This window comes from Genypterus blacodes, unplaced genomic scaffold, assembly GCF_046128005.1.
Source record: "Genypterus blacodes isolate CSIRO-AG114 ecotype Tasmania unplaced genomic scaffold, CSIRO-AGI_Gbla_v1 ptg000008l_1, whole genome shotgun sequence".
NCBI classification, from domain to species: Eukaryota; Metazoa; Chordata; class Actinopteri; order Ophidiiformes; family Ophidiidae; genus Genypterus; species Genypterus blacodes.
In genome coordinates, this window is record NW_027466822.1 from 963,443 (window position 1) to 984,264 (window position 20,822).

Here is a 20,822-nt window from a genome sequence, read left to right on the forward strand (position 1 = left end):
AACCATGTCGGACTAAACACTCTGTTGATGGTTGCTGTTATTACTGAGTCGAGTCTCTTAACTTCAAATCGACTTGGACTTGAGTCACAAATTTACAAATTTGAGCTGCGACGTGACACAAAAAAAACCTGGAACTTGACTTTGACTTGACGTTCCCAACCATTGTGGAATTGAACATAATAGAATTATACAAGTAAACTGATTTGAAAGAAAAGTTAAACCTGGTATTACATGGACTGTGGGTCCAGAACCCTTGTCTCTAACAGAATCACAATGTGTCTCTGCAATTCTGTTTAAGGAAAGATTGTATTTTCATGAACTTGCACTAACTCAGGTCACTTCAGGGAGCCGCTGAGGTGGAGAACCCTCTGAAAGGCATAAACTTTGAAGCAAACACTATAATCCGCAGTTATTCTCAATCTAAAAAGCATCAAGAGTGATTTACGAATATCCCCCACTGTTTTCAACTACCTGTCACACACTTGGACTCACTCTAGTCTGAGTTTATGTCATCATTTCTCCCTGACACTGTGACTATTTTGGAAGGATCTATGTGATATTGTAATGTATTATAGAGGATTTTCATCACAAACACACAGATTGATTCTCTGGCTCTGAGGATCCTGCAGGTGCCTCGTCTGTATCTGAAAGCAGCAGCACTGTAACCTGGGATGAAGTCATGGAAGAAGCATATGAAGGGATTGTAGAGGGTTAATGCAGTTTATCTTCTCTGCTACCTCACTGAGTGATCATGGGCTGAATACAAACAAAATAATATCTGGATTCATGAAGAACGTCCGTCTGTTCCTGTTTCATTTGCTCTTTTATCTTTTAGGGTAACAACAAAAATAATGACCTGTTTTCACACCATTTGCACAGCGGTGCGGCAACAGTTGAGAGTAGAAGTGGACAGCTGTGTTTAACTGTTGACGATTGTTAATGTTGCTGTTGTTGTTGTTGTTGCATGAGATGTGATGAAGCCAAATCAAACTCTACTTGAGAGTGAATATCCTAAATCTCCTTCCTCTTTCCTTCCAGGCATCATCAAGGTAGGAAGGTGGAACCCCCTGCCAGTCCACTGCCTGACCGACGCCCCGGACGCTACAGTGGCTGACATGCTGATGGACGTCTACCACATGGTCACACTACGCATACAGCTACAGAGGTCAGAGGTCACACATCATGCAAAGGTCACTGGTAGAATGTTTTTTTTTTTTGACATTTGTGGCTCTATGGCTACGCGTCCACGTGTGGCACCTCAGAGTTTATGTTGGTACGGTAGAAATGTTTCCCTTCTAAATCTGAGACTTTCCACCCACCAATTCTCCTCGCCTTGGATATAAAAACAACAGTGGAAAGATGGCATGTCCGTATTTAATGGACACTGTAGGGCTTTTAATCTGTAAATTCTGTGTGGTTGCATGGAGGCAGAGTCACGGTCCACTGGGTGCCTGATGTCATTGCAGCTGATTGCAGTTCAAGAATTTACCATATCTATCAAATTTGAAAGGAGCAATATTGAAGCACTAAAGCCGCATTCCTGGTTAAACAACCCGGTGGGGATTTATCTATTATCTGTCTCTGTCAGTGTGAGTGTGTGCGCCAGGAACTCCAAGTTCCCTTGAAGAATAAGTGAAACAAGGTCCTGATGGACAGATAAAAACAGATAAATTCCAGATGAGAGGATTATTATTGTTATTGTCTTGGCACGTACCAGCCAGGTTTGTTTACTTGTTTGCGCATGTTTCCATGGTGATAGCAGAACTAACTTCAGCGTCAAAGTGATTTATTTGAGGTTAAGAATTTAAAAAAGTAAAGAATAGGACGACTTCTGGAAGATGGGTAGACACAGGAAGACGTGGTTTGAGCCTGAGGTTAAAACAGGAAGTTTAAAATGTCAGGGGGTTATGGGTTAGTTAGCTCAAACAGCTTGGATTAGTTACCGCACAACAGTTGATTTCAGAATAACTTTCAAACCTAAGGACTTAGTCTGACATTTCACACTTGACACACATTGACATTCCCTTTATTTCACAGTAATTATCTGTTTCAGCCTTTTCATTTTTCAGTTTTCAGATGTTTGTTTGGAGTTTTTTAGGGTTTCTCAAATTGTCAGGGTTGTTTCCAGACATTTTAAAAATGATTCCTGATTTTTCAGTTATTTACTTGTTTTTTTTCTCACAATTGCTAAATATTTTTCTCAACATTGTGCCATTATTTTCCACGGCTGTTATATACTGTGTAGATGGATCAGTAAAGTCAAAGTGATTTATGTGTTTCTTGTTGCAGTTTCGCTAAACTGGAGGATTTGCCCTGTGAACAGTGGAACCATGCAACTGTCAGGAATGCTCTCAAAGAGCTGCTGAAGGAAATGAACCAGAGCACTCTAGCCAAAGAGTGTCCTCTGTCACAGGTAACCATAGCGACTACTAAAACACTACAACCATACCTGCCACAATCCTCATCAGAAAACTGCTTACCAATTCAAAATTCCCTAGTCAGCCCTCTGTGATACTTTTTTTCATCCTGTTAAATATTCCCAAATTCCGAAATTAAGCACTGACACCTCAACACCTCCAAAGTTCATCTTTAACCCTTCATCCTGGTCTCACAATGACAGGAGTTGTGCATTTCTTCCAGCATGGCATCATGTGTGCGTATGTGTGTGTGTATGTGTGTGTGCATGTGTGTGTGAAAGTGTGTGTTTGTGTATTTAAATAGAGCTCTGGTGGGGGTGTTGATCCCAGCATCAATTGCAAGCATATGTGTGTGTGGCTGAAGATTCCCTCTCCGCTCTGCACTAGCTCCAGTTTCCATGGGTGGCTTCCAATCATGATTAATGTTTGTCTATTGTGTGTGTGTGTGTGTGTGTGTGTGTGTGTGTGTGTGTGTGTGTGTGTGTGTGTGTGTGTGTGTGTGTGTGTGTGTGTGTGCGTGTGTGTGTGTGTGTGTGTGCGTGTGTGTGCGTGCCATGTGGTTGTTGCGTGAGTGTAAGCATTTCATATTATGTTGGTTATTAATTATCTATCCCCCTCTCTCTCTCTCTCTCTCTCTCTCTCTCTCTTTCTCTCTCCCTCTCTCTCTTTCTCTCTCTCTCTCTCTCTCTCTCAGAGTATGATTTCCTCCATAGTGAACAGTTCCTACTATGCCAATGTCTCCACTGCCAAGTGCCAGGAGTTTGGTCGCTGGTACAAGAAATATAAGAAAATCAAAGGTAAGCTGCCAGGAACTGTCCAGTAGGCAGCCTCAGGAGGATCCTGATTGGCTGACCTGTGGAATTTCCTGTGTTGGATTTCTTTACTTCTAAGTAAAAGTTAAAAAATGATCAGTCGTAAATGTATTTAGTATTTTTCCTGTTTGGGTGAGAGCACTGGCCTGTACCTCCAACCTGGATACAAACAAAATCTAAATCATAGTGCTTAAAGGAATGTATTTAGTTCCTTTCTTTCATTTCTCAAGTCAAAACACTTTGATGATTCTTCTCAAAAACCCACAGCTTCATTATCATCTCATCAACCACATCAGCCCAGACATCACCTCCTAGGAAGCTATAATCATCACATTAAAGGCTAACCCTAACCCCATCAGAGAGAGAGAGAGAGAGAGAGAGAGAGAGAGAGAGAGAGAGAGAGAGATGGAGTGGTGGTTGGCATGCTGACAGAGGGAGGAGTGTTAGGTTACACTCGGCATCGCCACCATTAGTTCAGCTCTCCAGCTATCACTAGTAAACGCACACCGATCCATTCCAGATGTTAGCGCGTGTACTGAGCTCGCTGCTCTCTAATTGGCTGGGACACCTGTCAGTCATAGCCAACTCCCCCAGCTGGATAAACAGACATTTCATAACATTCAGTAATTCATTGACATGTAGAATATATTCTGGTTGTTTGTCTGTGTGTGTGTCTGTGTGTGTGTGTGCATCGTCTCAGCCCTTCTGAATGAGTCTTTTTGTGTTGTGGAGCAGTAGATTACCTGGAGAGGATTTGGGCTGGACGAGACGCTGCAGACATCAAAAGTAAGCCTCTATTCATTCCCTTTCACACCCCACACCACCATTATAGGGTTGACTGAGGGCCATTAACCAGGTTTCATAGGCCAAACAGATTACAGCTGAATGCTTTTTTCATGTTTGACCCCCTCGGACTTTCTTGGGGAGGTCAAATCATCAGTCAAGTCAGCTTCTATGAGCTGAACAAGTTCAAAGCCACAATTACAGCTGTTAAGTATTTATCAGTCGTCTTGATGAATGCAGTTAATGAACAAAATCACAGAAGTCATGATATTATTTCCACAAAAAATATTACAGCCCTGGCTCACATCTTATCAATCATCCCTCATATGTGCCTGTGGTATGTGTTTGTTCACTCTGACTGTATCCCCTCCTTTCCTGTCCCCTGCAGTAGAGAGAGACAACCTGGCAGACTTCTGTGTGCTGGGTCAGAGGCCTCCTCCTCACTTAGTGGGCCTGGCCCAGCTCACACACCTGGGGGCCGGTGGTCCTCTCCTCAAGGCAGTATCTGGAGACCCTCAGGCACCGGCCCAGCCACCTCAGCAGCCTCCTCCGCCCCAGCAGCAGCAGTCACCCCACGGCCCCCTGCACCACAGCCCTCCTCTCCGTTCCGGTCAGGTGCCTCCTCCGCCCCCTCCGCCTCCCCCTGGTTCCCTGCAGCCGCTGCTGGGCCCAGGTGGGCTCCTCTCCCCCCAGCTCTCCCCGCAGCTGGTACGTCAGCAGCTCGCCATGGCCCACCTCATCAACCAGCAGCTAGCCGTCAGCCGCCTGCTCGCCCACCAGCACCCTCAGGCCCTCAACCAGCAGTTCCTAAACCACCCGCCCATACCTCGGGGGTCATCCAAGCCTGGCGGGGAGCATCCCGGGAGCAACCCCTCAGCCGCTGAGGTCTCTGCTGACATCTACCAGCTGGTCAGAGATGAGCTGAAGAGAGCGAGCGTCTCCCAGGCCGTGTTCGCTCGCGTGGCTTTCAACCGCACACAGGTAAGAAAAGGAATGATGTCATATAGGGCAGGAATCACTGGAAACAAGGAACATCTAGCAGAATTGTTTTAGTTAAAAAAAAATCAAAAGTAGTAAAATCGAACTGGTTTAAACCTTCATGAAGGTTCTAGTCCAGTTATCTGCCTCACTTTAGCAGATATTCCCCTTGTATGCAGAAAATCAGCCTTTCATAGCTCAGTAATAAACAACAACAAACAGGCTTGTTTCTTGTCAATATCAGGTGAAAGATTGACTAAATACATTTCTGACAAACCGAGACGGATCTGTCAAAAAAATAGTCCAATAGTCTGCTGCAGATTGTTCTTTGGGTGAAGAGCATTTAAAGCAAATACTCCACTTATCATAATGTCGTTCTCGTTTGTTCTGGTGCTAAAAGTCGTATTTCCAACTGTACATTGCTTCTTTTTTTAATTTATTTATCTATTTCGAAAACCGTCATCAACTTAATTTTATTCTCTGTGAAACAAACAAACAAACAATCAAACAAACACATTATGCTTACAATTTGGGAATTTAAGTCAGATTTTCTGGTGTTTCCAGCAGATTCCTAACGCTCTATTCTATGTCGGTCAGCCAATAATGAATGTTAAGACGTATTTTTTTCTACTCTTCAGAGAGTAAATTGTTCCACCTAATGGTGACCAAAATATCCTCCTGTTGTTTGCTGTAGCTGAATGTTTGAGCCTAACGTGATCATAGCTCCTGTTCACCTCAACATATCAGGTGTGAAGCCATAATTGCTTCATCTAATAGAGATAAATGGCGGTGATAAGACGTCACTGATAGGCCTGTAATCTGTCACACAGGGTTCGGCTTTTTGTGGTCACCCACCTAGTGGTATTTTGAGTCAGATTAGCGGAAGCCTGGCTGGGTACCTCGCTGGCTCATTGATTCTCCTCTCCCACCCTCGCCGCAGCACACACACCTGATGCACTCAGGTCGCGCTAAACTGGTTACTGCACGCCCCATTAGAGTACAAGTAATGAGAGATGGCACATACACTTACTAGTATAGAGGCCAGGTGTGTTTTTGTCTAAATGAATGTTCTGTGTGTGTGCATGCATGTGTGGATACGTATGTGTGTCCAACCCAGCTTATATCTCCAATGCAATACAATACAAAACAACATATAACGCACTAAGCTACAATAAAATATACAATACACATGCAGCTTTGATCTTCATTGTGGTTGAAATGTGTCTTAACCTCTGTAACCTCAGTTCACATTAGTTTGGTCATGACACCGGGTTTCTTCTAATTCGTCCAAGGTTACTAGTCCAAATATGTGTGTGTGTGGCCAGGGCCTGCTATCAGAGATCCTACGCAAAGAGGAGGACCCTCGCACAGCCTCCCAGTCCCTGCTGGTCAATCTCAAAGCCATGCAAAACTTCCTCAACCTGCACGAGAGCGAGAGGGACCGGATCTACCAGGAGGAGAGGGAGCGCACCATGAACCCCACAGTCGGCCTGCCCGCCTCCAACTCCTCAAGCCCTGGTGGGCCACGTCTTTCACAGGTAACACCAATACACATACCCCCCCCTAATGTTCAGATGCTTCATCACACATTTTTGCTGCACTATGTGTCTTCATATTTAATATCTATATTGTAAAATTCCTCATGGTGCCTGTACTGGTGGAAACTAAGACTTTGTATACTTGCGTCCTTACGTCATTTTTCGTTCATTGGCTTGTTGCTTTGTAAGTTGTAATGCCTGCTAAAAAGATCATTAATACACCATGAATAATGATTTGTGGGGGAAAAGTGATGCTAATTGATTAATGAAACTTTCATTTGAAAAGACAATCTATTAAACTTGTGCTACAGCTGTAGCATAGGACTGAAGGAGCTTTGTGTGGCAATGCACTCCCCAAAAAGTTACTATGACGTCCACTTAAGTACTCTGTACATACTGGGGGAAACATTACATTTTAATATGCTGTGTGTCCCTATGTGTGTGTGTGTGTATAGAAAGTGTGGGAGAGGGGCTTGGATGACCAGATCACCCCGGATACCTGGGCCTCCATCTGGAAGAACAAGACCAAGATCGTAAACTCGGTGAGAGAATTTATCCTACAATCTCCAACTTGTCCGCACAAAGCACAGAACCTCATGCGTCTGTGTAAAGACTGTGCTGTGGAAGTTTTTATGGGAGTTTTTATCTAAACAAATTCAACAGTTTATAATGGAAATACAACCTCAAAGATACCGTATTGTAAACACAAAGCACATTACGCAGTATGTGGATATTTCTTTCCATCTGCACAGAACCGTCGTCCGTGATAAGAAAGACTCTCTGATGTCAGGGTAAATGCCCATTCATGGCTCGGGCTGAATTTGTGCACTATTCTTATTATGTCTATGTACAATTATCTTAGCATCGTTTACACTGAGGGAATGTAAGCTCGCTGGTCTGTACATGTCTTGTGGACAACTTCAAACACTGTGTATACAAGCTTTGTGAGAGCCAATACATGCTCATTCAAACAGAAACTACAAAGAAAGACAAAAGAGAGGGACTTAATGACTTTGATCTGTAAACAATATTCATGTGGAGACGTGCGCTGCAGATGTGCTGCTGATGCACATACAGAACACTGCGCGTCTGTGCTCAGAGCCACTTGGCCTGATCATCAGCTGATAACATGTCCTCGTATGTGCACACATGATTTGGTTTTGTGGATAAATTACTTTGTAATTTCATACAGTATGCCAGTCCTTTAGTACTGTAAATGAATCCTTGAGTAATAGAGTTAAATGCTATGACTTCATGACATCTAAACCTTGTTATACAAACATTGCTGACAGAGCCTCCTCTTCAAATGATTTTTCTCTTTTACCATCGCTCCTGCAGAATTATTTGTGATTCCATGATACACGTGTTTACTTTGTACTTACCAGCGTTTTGTTGACCGTGTTCTTCCAGCCCAAACTGTCTGCCCCTGACCTCCCAATTAAGCTGGAGTCGCTGGTCAACATCACGTCGGGCATCTATGACGAAATCCAGCAGGAGATGAAGAGAGCAAAGGTCTCCCAAGCTCTGTTTGCCAAGGTGGCTGCCAACAAGAGCCAGGTGAGGGATAAAGCATGTGGGAAAATATACAGTAGATGAATATTATTCGTCCATCCATCCATCAATCATTTCTTTAAACCTGCTTATCCTGCGTCTTGCGTCTGCACTCTTAAGATTTACAGTGTTGGGTTATAACAGCTCTCATGTATGATTTCGCTTTGGATAGGATCATCTGCCAAATTAATAAATGTAAATGTAAACAAAAGAAGTTTCCAGTGACATTTGAGTGACAGATTTTCTAGCTTGGCCTGCAGTAGGAGAGTATTGCTGAAGGGTCCCTCCCACCTTTACAGCACAATTAGCAGTATTGCTCCACATGAATGTGGTGATAGTTTCAAATCCAGCTAAAGCCTTCTGTCTGGGTTTCCTCAGGGTGCACTAGTTTCCTCCAAAAGCCAAACGACATGCTGGTCCGATCTGGAAACTCTAAATGTCCTGTAGGTGAGTGCTTTGGGGTGCATTTACTCACTGGACTCTCCGTCCTCAAGGTCACAGTGTGGGAAACTGTGAACAAGGAGAGGAGCAGACCAGGAGGTGATGGTAGTTGGGAAAGTGTGTCAAAGGAGAAGCAAGCATACAGGTCTCAGCAGCTGAATGGGCTCATATAAACACGCAGTTTTACATTTTATCGATTGTGTTTCAGGACGATAGCGTGAGAAAGACAATGTGCAGAGATGTGAGCATTCCGTTTGGTGCGTGAGTGTGTCTCTGCGTTTCACTAGGGCTCCCGCGTCGGAGGGTCTGGGGGTGGCTGAGGGTCACGGCTCACTGCACCCATCTGCTGCAGCTGGCCACAAGGACAGAGAGAGAGAGAGAGAGAGAGAGAGAGAGAGAGAGAGAGAGAGACTTGATCAGGCTATTAGCAGTGCATGCTGCTGGAGGTGGCTGGTTGAACACAACAGCTGGTGTCACAAACTGAACCAGTCTAGCAGATATAATTGAATCTTCTCCATCTCTCTGTCCCCCAGTCTTCCTCCTCCACCAGCGTTTACCTTCACACTATCAGCACATTTTCAACTTCTTCTATCAGACTATTCTCCTTTATTCACGTTTATTGTCTGTCTACTAACATGCTCACATTTAGCCTCACAAGTGCCTCGCAAAATTCATTTGACATTTCTTTTATTACACTATTTTCAAAAACATTTTACATTTTTATTGTTTACTGCTTTATATGATATATTTAGAAATTTGAATTTCATTATTAGAACTATCTTGTTAAAAGCATCGTTGCTTTTGCACAGACTGCTAGCTAATATGCTATTTCATGCATGTAGTTAGCATGTCGAAAGTGGTGCTTGTTCACTTGTTTGTTTACGTGTTTTTTTACTGAAGTTCATTGATTTGAGGAACAACATCACAAATGGTTCCAGACAGGAAATAGTAATAATATAAACGGTACAATAGAACCTACACAGATATGGAGCAAGCTAGTTACACAGCTAAGATACAGTACAGCTGAAGCATGAACAGCGTCTGTAAGCTTATCAGTAACTGTATTTTAATCATTTCTCTGTTCACACAACAACCATAAAGTAAACCATAAATGTCTTATTTGTCCCCTTTTAGCTCCACCCACGTCTCCCCTTGACCTTTAACCATGTCTCACGTCTTTGTCTCTGTCTCCAGGGTTGGCTGTGTGAGTTGCTTCGCTGGAAGGAAAACCCCACCCCTGAGAACCGCACCCTGTGGGAGAACCTGTGCACCATCCGCAGGTTCCTGACCCTGCCGCAGACCGACAGGGACCTGGCATACGAGGAGGAGTCCAGGCACCATCACAGCGAGAGGCTGCACACTGTCCTACACCTGCCACAGGACACACAGGTAGAAACCAGCAGCCTCCGTCTACACACATCTCATGTCTCCAGTATGTCTGGATATGATGACACCGAAACATATTGCACACGTCAGCTCGTCTCTCTCTCGCTTTATCTGTCAGTTAGAAATTAAAGTAAACATTAAGTCACAGTTATCCATGCAATCTATCTACGACTTATTGACACGTCTGATGCACACACACATGCACACACACACTGCAAATCCACTGTATCAGCACTTTTCCATGCATACAGACCGGGCCAGTCATTATCATTATTATTCACTCCCTTTTTGTCTTTATTTGTGCGTTTGTGTAGAAATGTTGTGTTTGTATGTGTGTGTGTGTCCCAGTGAGATGAAGAGTAAACAATGTTGGTGGGTGGTGTGGCACCGGAGGAAATGCCCCATTAGTGTGTAAGAGGGAGGAGGAGGGGCAGAGGGAGAGGAGACACACCGAGTCCTCTAATGTCTCTGACTATCTATTTATACATGTGATGAAGAACACATGATACCTGCCTGCTATCAGCTTTACTGGATGAAGATGATTACATCAGCAAAGACCCACATTTGACTCAAATCTCCCTCAGAAAGTGACTGCGACCAGTCACAAATGTGCTTACTTGAAACTAACTTATCAATCAAGGTTTTACTTTGACTTTAACATTATTCACTTCAGACTTCAGTTAAACTTGAGCTTTTTGACTCAAAATGACTCAAAATCATTCTCAAACCAAGGAATTAAACTTATATAATAATAATAGTATGAATAGTGAGCCTTAATAGTTGTGTCTGTGTTTATGTGGAAAGTAATAAATACACATTATATAAAGGTATCCACAATTTGTGTAAACAGACATTGTGACTTGTTTTAGGACTCGACAATTGAGTTTGGCTTCTGGATGCACTTGAACCTGTTAGTATTGACTTGGGACTTGAATGCAAAAAGCAGCACAAACAGGAGAAAACCAGCTCAGAGCTACAGCCTTAATTCAAAGTCCTTGCATTTGTTTTAGAATAAACCACCTACTTATGTAATGAATACTGCACAGATGTGATTGGTCAGTAAGGTCAGGGTCAGCTACAGACTCCAGATTTGCTCAAGGACACTTCAGCAGGGTAGGCTTAGGTCCTCTAGTTGAACGATTGTCTCTCTAGCCTCAAAGCCAACCCTGCCCCCAATGCAACACTATTATATACCATATACATTTAAACCATATGGTATAAATCAAAACCAGGCAAAAAACTTCCCGTGTAGCATCTCAACTCGAATCACTCGAGCCGTTTTGAAGCTCCGCCCACCTCCAGTGCAGCGCTGAGGGAGTTCTTCTCTCCCTATTCAAAGATCTGTATTAAAGGCTGATGGGGAGACTGGGAGGAAGCTGTGGTGGCCCCATTAACACATTCCCCTGCTCCTCTGACACTCATAGCACAGCAAAGACTAAAAATACAGTTAACACCCCTAACACCCATGTCTCACCCCCAACACCACACACCTCCATCAAGGAGAGACACACGGAGAAATGATGAACTGTGGTGGAAGTTTAGTGACTTATTAATGGTAAATGAGGTGTGCTTTTGTGTGTGTGTGTGTGTGTTGCTGTCTTCAGACTCCCCTCTGTCCCAAATGCACCCCCCACCAACCTCAGGCTCCAGTGAGCCTGCCATCACAGACCACACATGTGTCCCATCTGCCACACACGCTCGCACACACACACACACACACACACACACACACACACACACACACACACACACACACACACATAAAGGATTTTACACTGATGTTTAGTAATGTGAGCACTCTTTTTGTATATGGACAATAAGAGGTTCTCTAAAACTGTAGCGACTAACCACAGATTACACATGAAAAATGAATGTGGCACTGCCCTCTGAGGCAGAGCGGTGTGTGTGTGTGGGTGTGTGTGTGTGTGTGTGTGTGTGCAGCCTGACTTGTGACTGTATATTGTACTGTGAGCCATCGCTGTTGTTTGGGGCTCTGGGAGATTTCTGACTTTCACAGAGTGTCCATTAAGCCTGCAGGTGCTCTGTGTGTGTGTGTTTGCGTGTCCATGTCAGTAAGTGACCTGAGCCGCATCACGTTTGACTTGCTGGCACGGGCCTGCTGCTCCAGCCTCAGCTCTTATTTTATACGCCTGTAGCAGCTCACTGTGTCCCTGGGCTTATTGGGCTGAGTCTGGCCTCATGAATAATTTCTCTATTGTTTTTGCTAAATTGATTTCTGCTGCAAAAATAGGTGTATACATATATATGTGTGTGTGTGTGTGTGTGTGTGTATGGCCACTCACTGTGGCTGAGACCCCAGGAGGAGTGAACTAGAACAAGATGTAACAACCTCTGTGTCTTTCTTCATCTCTCACACGTCACATGATGCTACAGGTCTTAATGCTCAGCTGCGGGGGGATGTAAAGCTTCAAACAGCCGATACCTTTGTTTAGGTTTAGATTCTGAGAAACAGATTTAAAAAAAAAAAGAAGCTGCAATAGATCCAAATAAAGATAATAATAAATATACAAGCTGATTGATTGATTTGATCTTTAAACGTTCACATTGGTGTAATTATATAATAAGGCAGAGAAGAACAATGAGAGCTTGCAGCAGCACTAGAAAGGATTGCTGCTGTTGAGTTGTGCTGTTGAGTAACTTTTGAATGTGAAGGGAAACATCCCAATGAAGATGTGGACAAAGAATAAGGTTAAACGCTTGTTATGCTGATTGGCGAGGAAATTCCGATCCATCTGTGTAGATGACTGTAACATCTGCAAATATCCAATACATATCAAATGTATTCCACCGTACGGATGTCATCCAAAATTAATCAGAAAATAAAAGCTTTTTTTTACTGTTTACGCATTCACAATTCATATCACATATGTGAGGAAAATCAGAATCAGGTCTGGAGTCAAACTGCAGCTTTTGTCTCACTTCAATTCAGTCCAAACTTCCTTTAAAGCTCTTAAGTTGCCTGTTACATTGTTGAACTGCAAGTGGAGACATCAGCGCTCACTTCAAGGTCAATTTCATGTTCAGTCAAATTAAAATTACTGGATGTGATTTAGAATCAACAACAAGAGCTGAAAACACACCAACACAAACAACTCGCCCACCTGAAAGCACTTGAGAGCTTAAGCCAGCAGGCCTCATCTGTCACACACACAGGACTCGTGCCAGGGGCCAGTAAGACACCAACAGGAACAAATAGAATACATTAAAGGAAATAAGGCCACAACAACCTTATAAAGTGGATCCAGCATGGAGACAAGCTGGAATCCATGAATCGCATTCAGCTAGAATACAGCACATGGCAAGAAATACTTCCAGAATATTTCATATAGACAGATTTATTAAGAGGCACATTACACATCCCCCCCTCCCCCTCCTCCCCAACACACACACATACACACACACACCCTCAGCGTCCTGGTGGCCTCTTATTTACTGTTGCAGGGTGGAGTTTGGGCTTTTTGCTTTGGTAAACCACAATTAAGTTAATGGTTTAATTGCCGATAAATGGAATGAATACCACACACAGTTTGAAAGAAAAAAAAATGTGAGCTTGCGTGCATATATAATCATACAAGTACACACATTAACATATACACACACGCACAACTGGAGACACACTGCACGCGCACACACACGCACACACACACACACGTACACACACACACACACACACACACACACACACACACACACACACACACGTACACACACACACACACACACACACACACACACACACAAAGATTGCTCTACGAAGAAGGAACCATACAATGACTCATCCGCTCCAATAGCCTGGATCCAGTCCTCATGAATGGCAGCCATGCTCACTTTTTCTACAATATGGGAGTGACATACAAGAGTGAGAGGGGGGGGGGGAGAGAGAGAGAGAGAGAGAGAGAGAGAGAGAGAGAGAGAGAGAGAGAGAGAGAGAGAAGGAAAACACACTGATTAACAGAAAAGATGAAGTCATGCACAAAACTAACAGAAAAGTGATTTTTCTCTCATTACATATTTATCTTTGTGTTAATGGAGTCTCCGGTGGAGTCTCCGGTGCCCCCCCCACACCCCCCCTCTCTTTAAAACAGGCACACAGATACAAATACAGAGGGGTGGGGCTGTAGGACCAGAGCTCATTAAGGAAAAGATGAATATTTAATGTTTTATAATTCTTTCATAGTTCTGTGCCATAAATTGCCTTGATTTGCATTTGAAAGAAAAGTTTTTCATTTTAATGCGGCTCACTCACGTTGCCAGCAGTGGGGCCGAGTAGAGAGAGAGAGAGAGAGAGAGAGAGAGGGGAATGGAAAGAAGAAGGGGGGGCTGTTAAAGTTTTTCAGGAATATTGAATCATGCCATGTGAAGAGCCGGTCTGGCCTCGGGGCTGTGGGCTCTGTGGTAATCGGGGGAGCAGGGCTGTATTGTGCTGCTATGAAGGGACATGCAGCAGTCTAGAGCAACGGTCAGAGGTGAGGAGCAACCAGCAAAACAAAGGACGGAGGTGAAGAGGAGCAAATATAAAGATAGTTAACACACAAGCATGAATATCAGAGAAAATGTTTGTTTTGATTATCAAATGCACTGTTTATGTTTCTATCAGAGCATTGTTTCTGAAAAATATCGCAAAACTCAAGACACCTGAGTGACATTTCATGAATTCTGATGTGTGAATCATATTTTGTGTCAGCCTGTGTACCTTCTGGTCGGTACACTGCCCTTATTATACAGCTGCTCAGTGAATTCTGTCCTAACCATCATACATATCTGTGCATATACGTACAGTACGTGCATATATTGGTTATATTTCCTCTGATTAACCAAGTAACTGCACAGTAAAAGTCGGGCCGATCACGATTTTCATTCTCATTTAGCAAATATGACTGAAATCTTCCTCTACACTCAGCATGATTCAGCCTGATTCAGCCTGGCTCTGCTGGGCTGGAGGTGTGACAGAGGATGGCAGAAACTATTACAGACTAAGAAGGACAGAGGCCAAAGAGGAAAAGGCCAAGAGGCAGCTGGGACTCAAGGTGTAAAAATGGGGAAGAGAGAAGGGAAAGAAGGTGGTGGAGGTTATAAAGGGAGAGAGGTGGGGGTCGAGGGTCGGGGCTGGGGGCGGAGTGGGAGGGGGGTTTCTTGGCATCCTCAAGTTTGGGGCTGATTTGGACGTGGAGTCATGTTGCCTTGGCAGAGGCCCTCTTCATTAGTGTCCTGATGCATTAGAACTGATGAGAGGGGGAGGCAGAGGAGAACATATAAGAGAGCAGAGGAGAGAGGAAAAAGGTCAACACAACAGAGAGACACACCATGAGAGAAGAGTGTTAGGACGCACAGACAGACAGAGGACGGTCAGCTGAGGCAATGGGGACAGACACAGACATGCGGTCCTCTACGGTGAACTCTGAAGGAGCCGAGCAGCCGTGTATGTTTGGCTCTGCTCTCCGTTGCCGCCACTAACATCATCATTAGTGCATGAGCGAGACCAGGCCCCGCAACTGGTGTGTGTATGAGCGTGTGTGTTTGTGTGTGATCGATCCAAGAGACCTTGCCGTCAGCCCAAATAAGTGTAGAAATGATGATGGTCTGCGAATAGGGGGGGGGTGGGGTAACTGAAGGTTTCGCAATCCCCCTCCATGATTTACCCTCAATTTAGTTATTAAGTGTCTGAGCGAGTTTGTACGGGAGATGTTTGCGTCTGTGTGGTCCTCATTAGGGCAGGGACAGATCTCCGTCTCCGTGGCTTGTGTCTCTCTTTGTTGTTGGCTTTCCAGCGTTCTCACAGTCTTTTCTCTGTATCTAAATCCGTCTCTTTGCGTGAAAGAACAAGACCACGGCTGCAGGAAAGAGAAAAATAACAAAAAAAAAATCACTGGAAGCCTACTGGTTTCCTGTAAATTGCTCATTCCCCCCTCCAAATAAAGCCCCTGTGAATGAAATCGGAGCAATTTCATGGTCTGGCCTTCCCTCGATATTATTTAAGTAATACCCTGTTATTATTGAAGAGAGAGAGAGAAAAGCGAATGACTATTATCTTTATGTGGGTCCTTTAATTTTAATGTGCCACAGATTTATAGCTGGGCATTCCAGTGGGGAGGCCCCTCCCTGCTCTTAAAGTGAGCTGGAGGGACACGACCACAACGCTCTCACAACAGCCACTACCTCCTGACAAACAACCCCAAAGTCCCTTCCAACACTTCATCCTGACCTCCCCGTGCTGCTCCCACCCACCAAGGCACCACCCATCACTAAAACAAACACACCACCTCTCATTGTCTCTGTAATCTGGATGTTCCCGTCCGCCTTCACACACCTACACTGTTTCCTCACTCGGACCTTCTCCATCATTAGCTGGATCTGAATGAATTACTGGGATTCATCCTTAACAGTTTACTCCTAAATAAAGAGAAAAATGCAGATGTTTGTCTGCTACTGAAGCAGCATCATCTCAGATACATATTAGTGTATTAATGTTGTATGATAGTTGCCCTAAGTGTTACTGTACAGCAATTGTCCACTAGATCTGAACCCTAGAATGGAATCTGGAATGGACAAATTGGACATTTTGGTTGTGTGTGATGCGAAACAGATTACTTGGGGTGTTCCTTTTAATGAAAGTGTCAGAAATCTCATAATGCTGATAAATCATATTAAAATAATGTCTGGATCCAAGCCTGGTTACTAAATATGGTGTTAGGTCGTGTCCCTGTGAAAGCAGGTTACAGGTCAAAACAACACACAAATATTATGTGACCTGGTATTATAATCAAATATCTGTCTATGGGTTCAGATCATTTGATATAATAAAATACCTGGAAACTAAAAACAACAATCCAGCATCTATCTGACTTAGAAGCTAGAACTACCCCATTTGATTTAAGACTGGAATTCAACTTAAATGTAAACTGGAGCCTAGATACTAACATATTTTCATTGTTGAACTTCTGCTCATGACTCAAATCAGATTTCTCTATAAATTAGTGTCATTCTTTTGATATGAATTGATCTTATGCTACCTTTGCTATAGATTGCTTTCTGTCTCTCGTCCCTCTATGGTTTAAACAGGCTGGTTAAATAGTGCCGGGGTGTCGTAACTTTGTCAATGAAATACTTCCTGGCAGACAGGTGGTTGGCCGTTTACTATTGCTAATCTTACACACATCAGGTCAAAGGTAGGCTGGACACCGAGCGGTTTGGATGCCAGGCTCAGAGCTGTTTAATGGACCGTATGACTGTGAAACACTTGTTCTCACCCTCTGCTCCTCACCCTGGGGCCCTGGCTACTGTGTGCTAGAGGGGCTAACAGGGTGTGCTGCATTAGACCAGATCACTCAAACATACAGAATGACACAAAGTGTAGCATTTACTGTATAGTGAACAATAGAGCTTCTCATTCTCATTGTTTCACTTTAAAATACTTCATTTTGCATTCGTGATCAGGGGTCACTGTGCCCCAATAATCAGCTGTTTTGCTTTTCTCGTCAGGCACTTCACAGGCCACCCCCAGGCCCCATGAAGGAGCATCACCACTCTCCCATGCGCGAGGAGCCTTTATCTGTCCCAATGAACGAGGAGGCATCACAGAATGTGGGAGGAGGAGGTGGCAGTGGTCCACCTGGCAGCGGAGGCAATGGAGGCACCATCAAGAAGCCACGCTCACGCACTAAGGTACAAACATACATTCATGTTTTGGTCCAGTTCTCCATTAAGATCAGTAACGTGGTTGATCTACATTGTTTCACAAGGTTTTCTTGTGTCTTACGTTGTTTATGCTCTCCTCCTTCCATCCACCTGTCCCTCCTGGCTGTGTGTGTTCTAGATTTCCCTGGAGGCTCTGGGTATCCTGCAGAGCTTCATCCAGGATGTTGGCCTGTACCCAGACCAGGAGGCCATCCACACCCTGTCAGCACAGCTGGACCTGCCCAAGCACACCATTATCAAGTTCTTCCAGAACCAGCGCTACCACGTCAAGCACCATGGCCGCCTCAAGGAGCTGGAAGGGGCAGCCGCAAGCGGTGGGGTAGACGTCAGCGAGTACCGGGAAGAGGAGTTGCTCTCAGGCTCTGAAGACCCGGAGTCCAGCGAGGACGGAGCTGAGGAGATGTACCAATCTACAGAAGGGAATGGTGGGAACACAGGGGGGCCTCCAGCTTCCTCCACCAACTCCAGCCAGGTGTCCTCAGGGGTCTGCGTGGCTCAGGAGGAGGGCAAGGACAAAATGCACGGCCGGCCTGTTGGCTCTGGAAGCTCCTCATCCAGTCCAAGGGAGCAGGCTGACTACCAGAGATAGAGACTGAAACAACAGAGAGGCGACAACAGGGGAAAAGAGAAGAGGGAGAGGAAGAGAGAGGGTCATGACAATGAACTGGTAAACACTGTGTTAGAGATCAAGGCTCTGCAGGCACAGATTACCCCAAATATACTGTACAATGTCGAAATTAGCAGACAGACTCATTATTATGACAATCTCAGACAGACATCTGTGAAAACCTGATTTCTGGACGGACAGCTGTTAAATTACCTCAGCAGAAGACAGCAGGTATGCAGTGTGCTGTCTGTCACACAGCAGCTGGTGTGTAACTGTGAAAGAAAGTTTCCCCAAGAAACATTTGAATCATTTCACTCACGATTCTCTCAGAACGTGAGTCGGACCTTTACGACGTACAAACCACGTACAACCACACGAAATCAACGTACGATCACAGAATCGATCATCACGCTTCGGAAAATTCATCTGCTTTAACCAGTAATTGTTCTGCTCCTCGTCTTCACTTACATCTCTAGCACAGACACATGAGACACACACACTCTTATTGCCGGGTCAGGTTGGGGCCGCTGAGTGATATTTATGGATCTGAGGGCCTACCAGGACCTCCACATCCTCATCAATCATCAGGACACACACTGACTGCCATTGCCTGAACTTGCCTGCCAATCCCCCCAATTCATCCATCCCACTCCAGAATCCCTCGCAGTCCCATTTTAGCACTTACTGTATGTCCTTCACAAGGACGCTGATATTTTATGGAATACAACTCATTCGCTCGCCTCCCTCCCTCCCTCTCACCTCTCCGAGGCAAAAGCGGCTTCGAGGTTTTAAAATGACTCACGAGAGGAGAAGAAACACCAGAGCGGAGGACAATTTTGGCGAGGAGACAACGAGAGTCCCCCCGAATCCTTCAGAAGCCTCAGAGTCTTGTTGAGACGCGGGAACGCTGGGAGCCTCGTGCCCACAGCGCTGAGCCCTTCCTGGCACCGCCCGCGCATGTGTGGTGAGGAGAAAATGTCGAGAAAGGAAGGACAGAGCAGAGATTCAGCAACCAAACAATCAGTCACTTTATGTGCGGCGGTCCACCCCTTCCACGCTTCCTGTCTTCTCTCCATCTCACTCTCTCTCCCCCCCGTTTCCTCTCTCTAATTGGTGCCCACAGTCTTGTGTTTCACCACACCTACTCGCACTTAAACTTCACCAACCCTATTTATTGCTATCTTTATCCATGATTATTATTATCATTATTGTTATTATTGTTGTTATTATGGTTAGAATTGCTGTCATTGCGTGCTATTTTTAGTTTTTATTTCCATGGGTTTTAAATATTGGTTTTGGGAACAGGGCGGTTGTTTGGGTAAAAGAGACTTAAGAGCACTTTGCCCTGAAAGAAAAAAGGAAGAAAAAGGAGTGGAGACTGAAAGAATCGAAGCAGTTACTGAGTGTTAATGAGTAAAAAAGGTCCTGTCATGATGTATTATGCCAGTGGTTTTATATTTCTGTCCCCCCAAAGACAGTGAAGAAGACACAGCAACCAAATCTGAAAGAGCTTTTCTGCTGCAGATGATGACAATCTACTTTTTGAGCCATTAAGGAAACATGGCAGGTTTGACTCTGTTCTTCACCTTTCATGTCTGTAAATACCCCACACGGGTTCAATTGAAATGGATATACTTTTATTTGTTATTTTGCTGAGTGATTTGAAGTGTTTGAGCCAGTTTGAAGTGCCAGGAGAGCGCTGTCTGCTTTTTTTCTTTTTTTTTCTTTTCGGGACAACTCAGTGAAATCACTTTATTGTGCCAGGAAAATTCACTCAACTGCAGGAGTATTTAAAAAAAAAAACAACAATTCAAAGTGTATTTTGTTTCAGTGTCTGGTGCAAATGTGTACAAAGGTGTGTTAAGCGTATCTGACAGTGGATGGTTGCGCGTCAGAGGCTCTGGTTTGACTCCCGATCGGCTGCTACACTTAAACAGATGACCTGCCTTTTAATTCCATCATCGACTGCAATCACGCCACATGATTTTTATTGTGCTTTTCTGTATTACAGGAATCAGGGTTCGAGTCAATGCAGTTCTATTGAAATCTGTGTTCATTCAATGTTGAAGTGAATAAAAAATTTGTGAATCCAACATCGTCTGTTTTTATTTCAAAACCTGGAAATTGGAGCAAAAATAAACACCCCCTTCTTCCGCAATGTGCCAAAATCAAAAATCAGTTCTTAACTTTTGGAGTAATACTAACAAACAAAAACAAGTGTATGAATACACACTCGACACACAGATGTTGTAGACAGGCCAAACCTTCTTCCAAGGGATCAATTAAAAAGCTCTGTGTGCAAACCACAGGCGCTGAGTGTTAAAATAAGCCTCGGCATGTGGAGAGTGACAATAATTCACACAGAATCTCAACCAGCAACCACACACCCCCACCCCTATACCCCCTACCCCCCAACTGCCAGTCTATTGTGTCAGTCAACTGTCCCAATCTCACTTGTTCATATTCTTCACTGTTCTAAGAGACTCAACAAGCCACAGTTTGATCCCCCTGGTGTAAGAATAAGGTTTCATTTAAATGTAATTATATACGGTTAACTCAGCCTCACTACAGCACTCATGAGGTTCTCCATTTG

General features: G+C 44.2%; 1 protein-coding gene across 4 annotated transcripts in view; it reads left to right on the forward strand.

Moving 5' to 3' along the window:
• satb2 (SATB homeobox 2) overlaps window positions 1–20,322 on the forward strand; it is a 40,192-nt gene extending 19,870 nt beyond the window's left edge. The window contains exons 4-14 of one of the 4 annotated variants that reach the window (XM_076155537.1): window positions 1,039–1,165; window positions 2,290–2,413; window positions 3,112–3,214; window positions 3,965–4,015; window positions 4,401–4,993; window positions 6,283–6,528; window positions 6,984–7,070; window positions 7,939–8,085; window positions 9,715–9,909; window positions 17,407–17,589; window positions 17,741–20,322. In XM_076155537.1, the coding sequence (XP_076011652.1) occupies window positions 1,039–1,165; window positions 2,290–2,413; window positions 3,112–3,214; window positions 3,965–4,015; window positions 4,401–4,993; window positions 6,283–6,528; window positions 6,984–7,070; window positions 7,939–8,085; window positions 9,715–9,909; window positions 17,407–17,589; window positions 17,741–18,211 (2,327 nt within the window). In that variant the 3' untranslated portion in view covers window positions 18,212–20,322. Of the gene's footprint in view, window positions 1–1,038; window positions 1,166–2,289; window positions 2,414–3,111; window positions 3,215–3,964; window positions 4,016–4,400; window positions 4,994–6,282; window positions 6,529–6,983; window positions 7,071–7,938; window positions 8,086–9,714; window positions 9,910–17,385; window positions 17,590–17,740 lie in introns of all 4 variants that reach the window. The other 3 variants (XM_076155547.1, XM_076155557.1, XM_076155528.1) reach the window with 3 other exon arrangements.
• The last annotated feature ends 500 nt before the right edge of the window (window positions 20,323–20,822 follow it).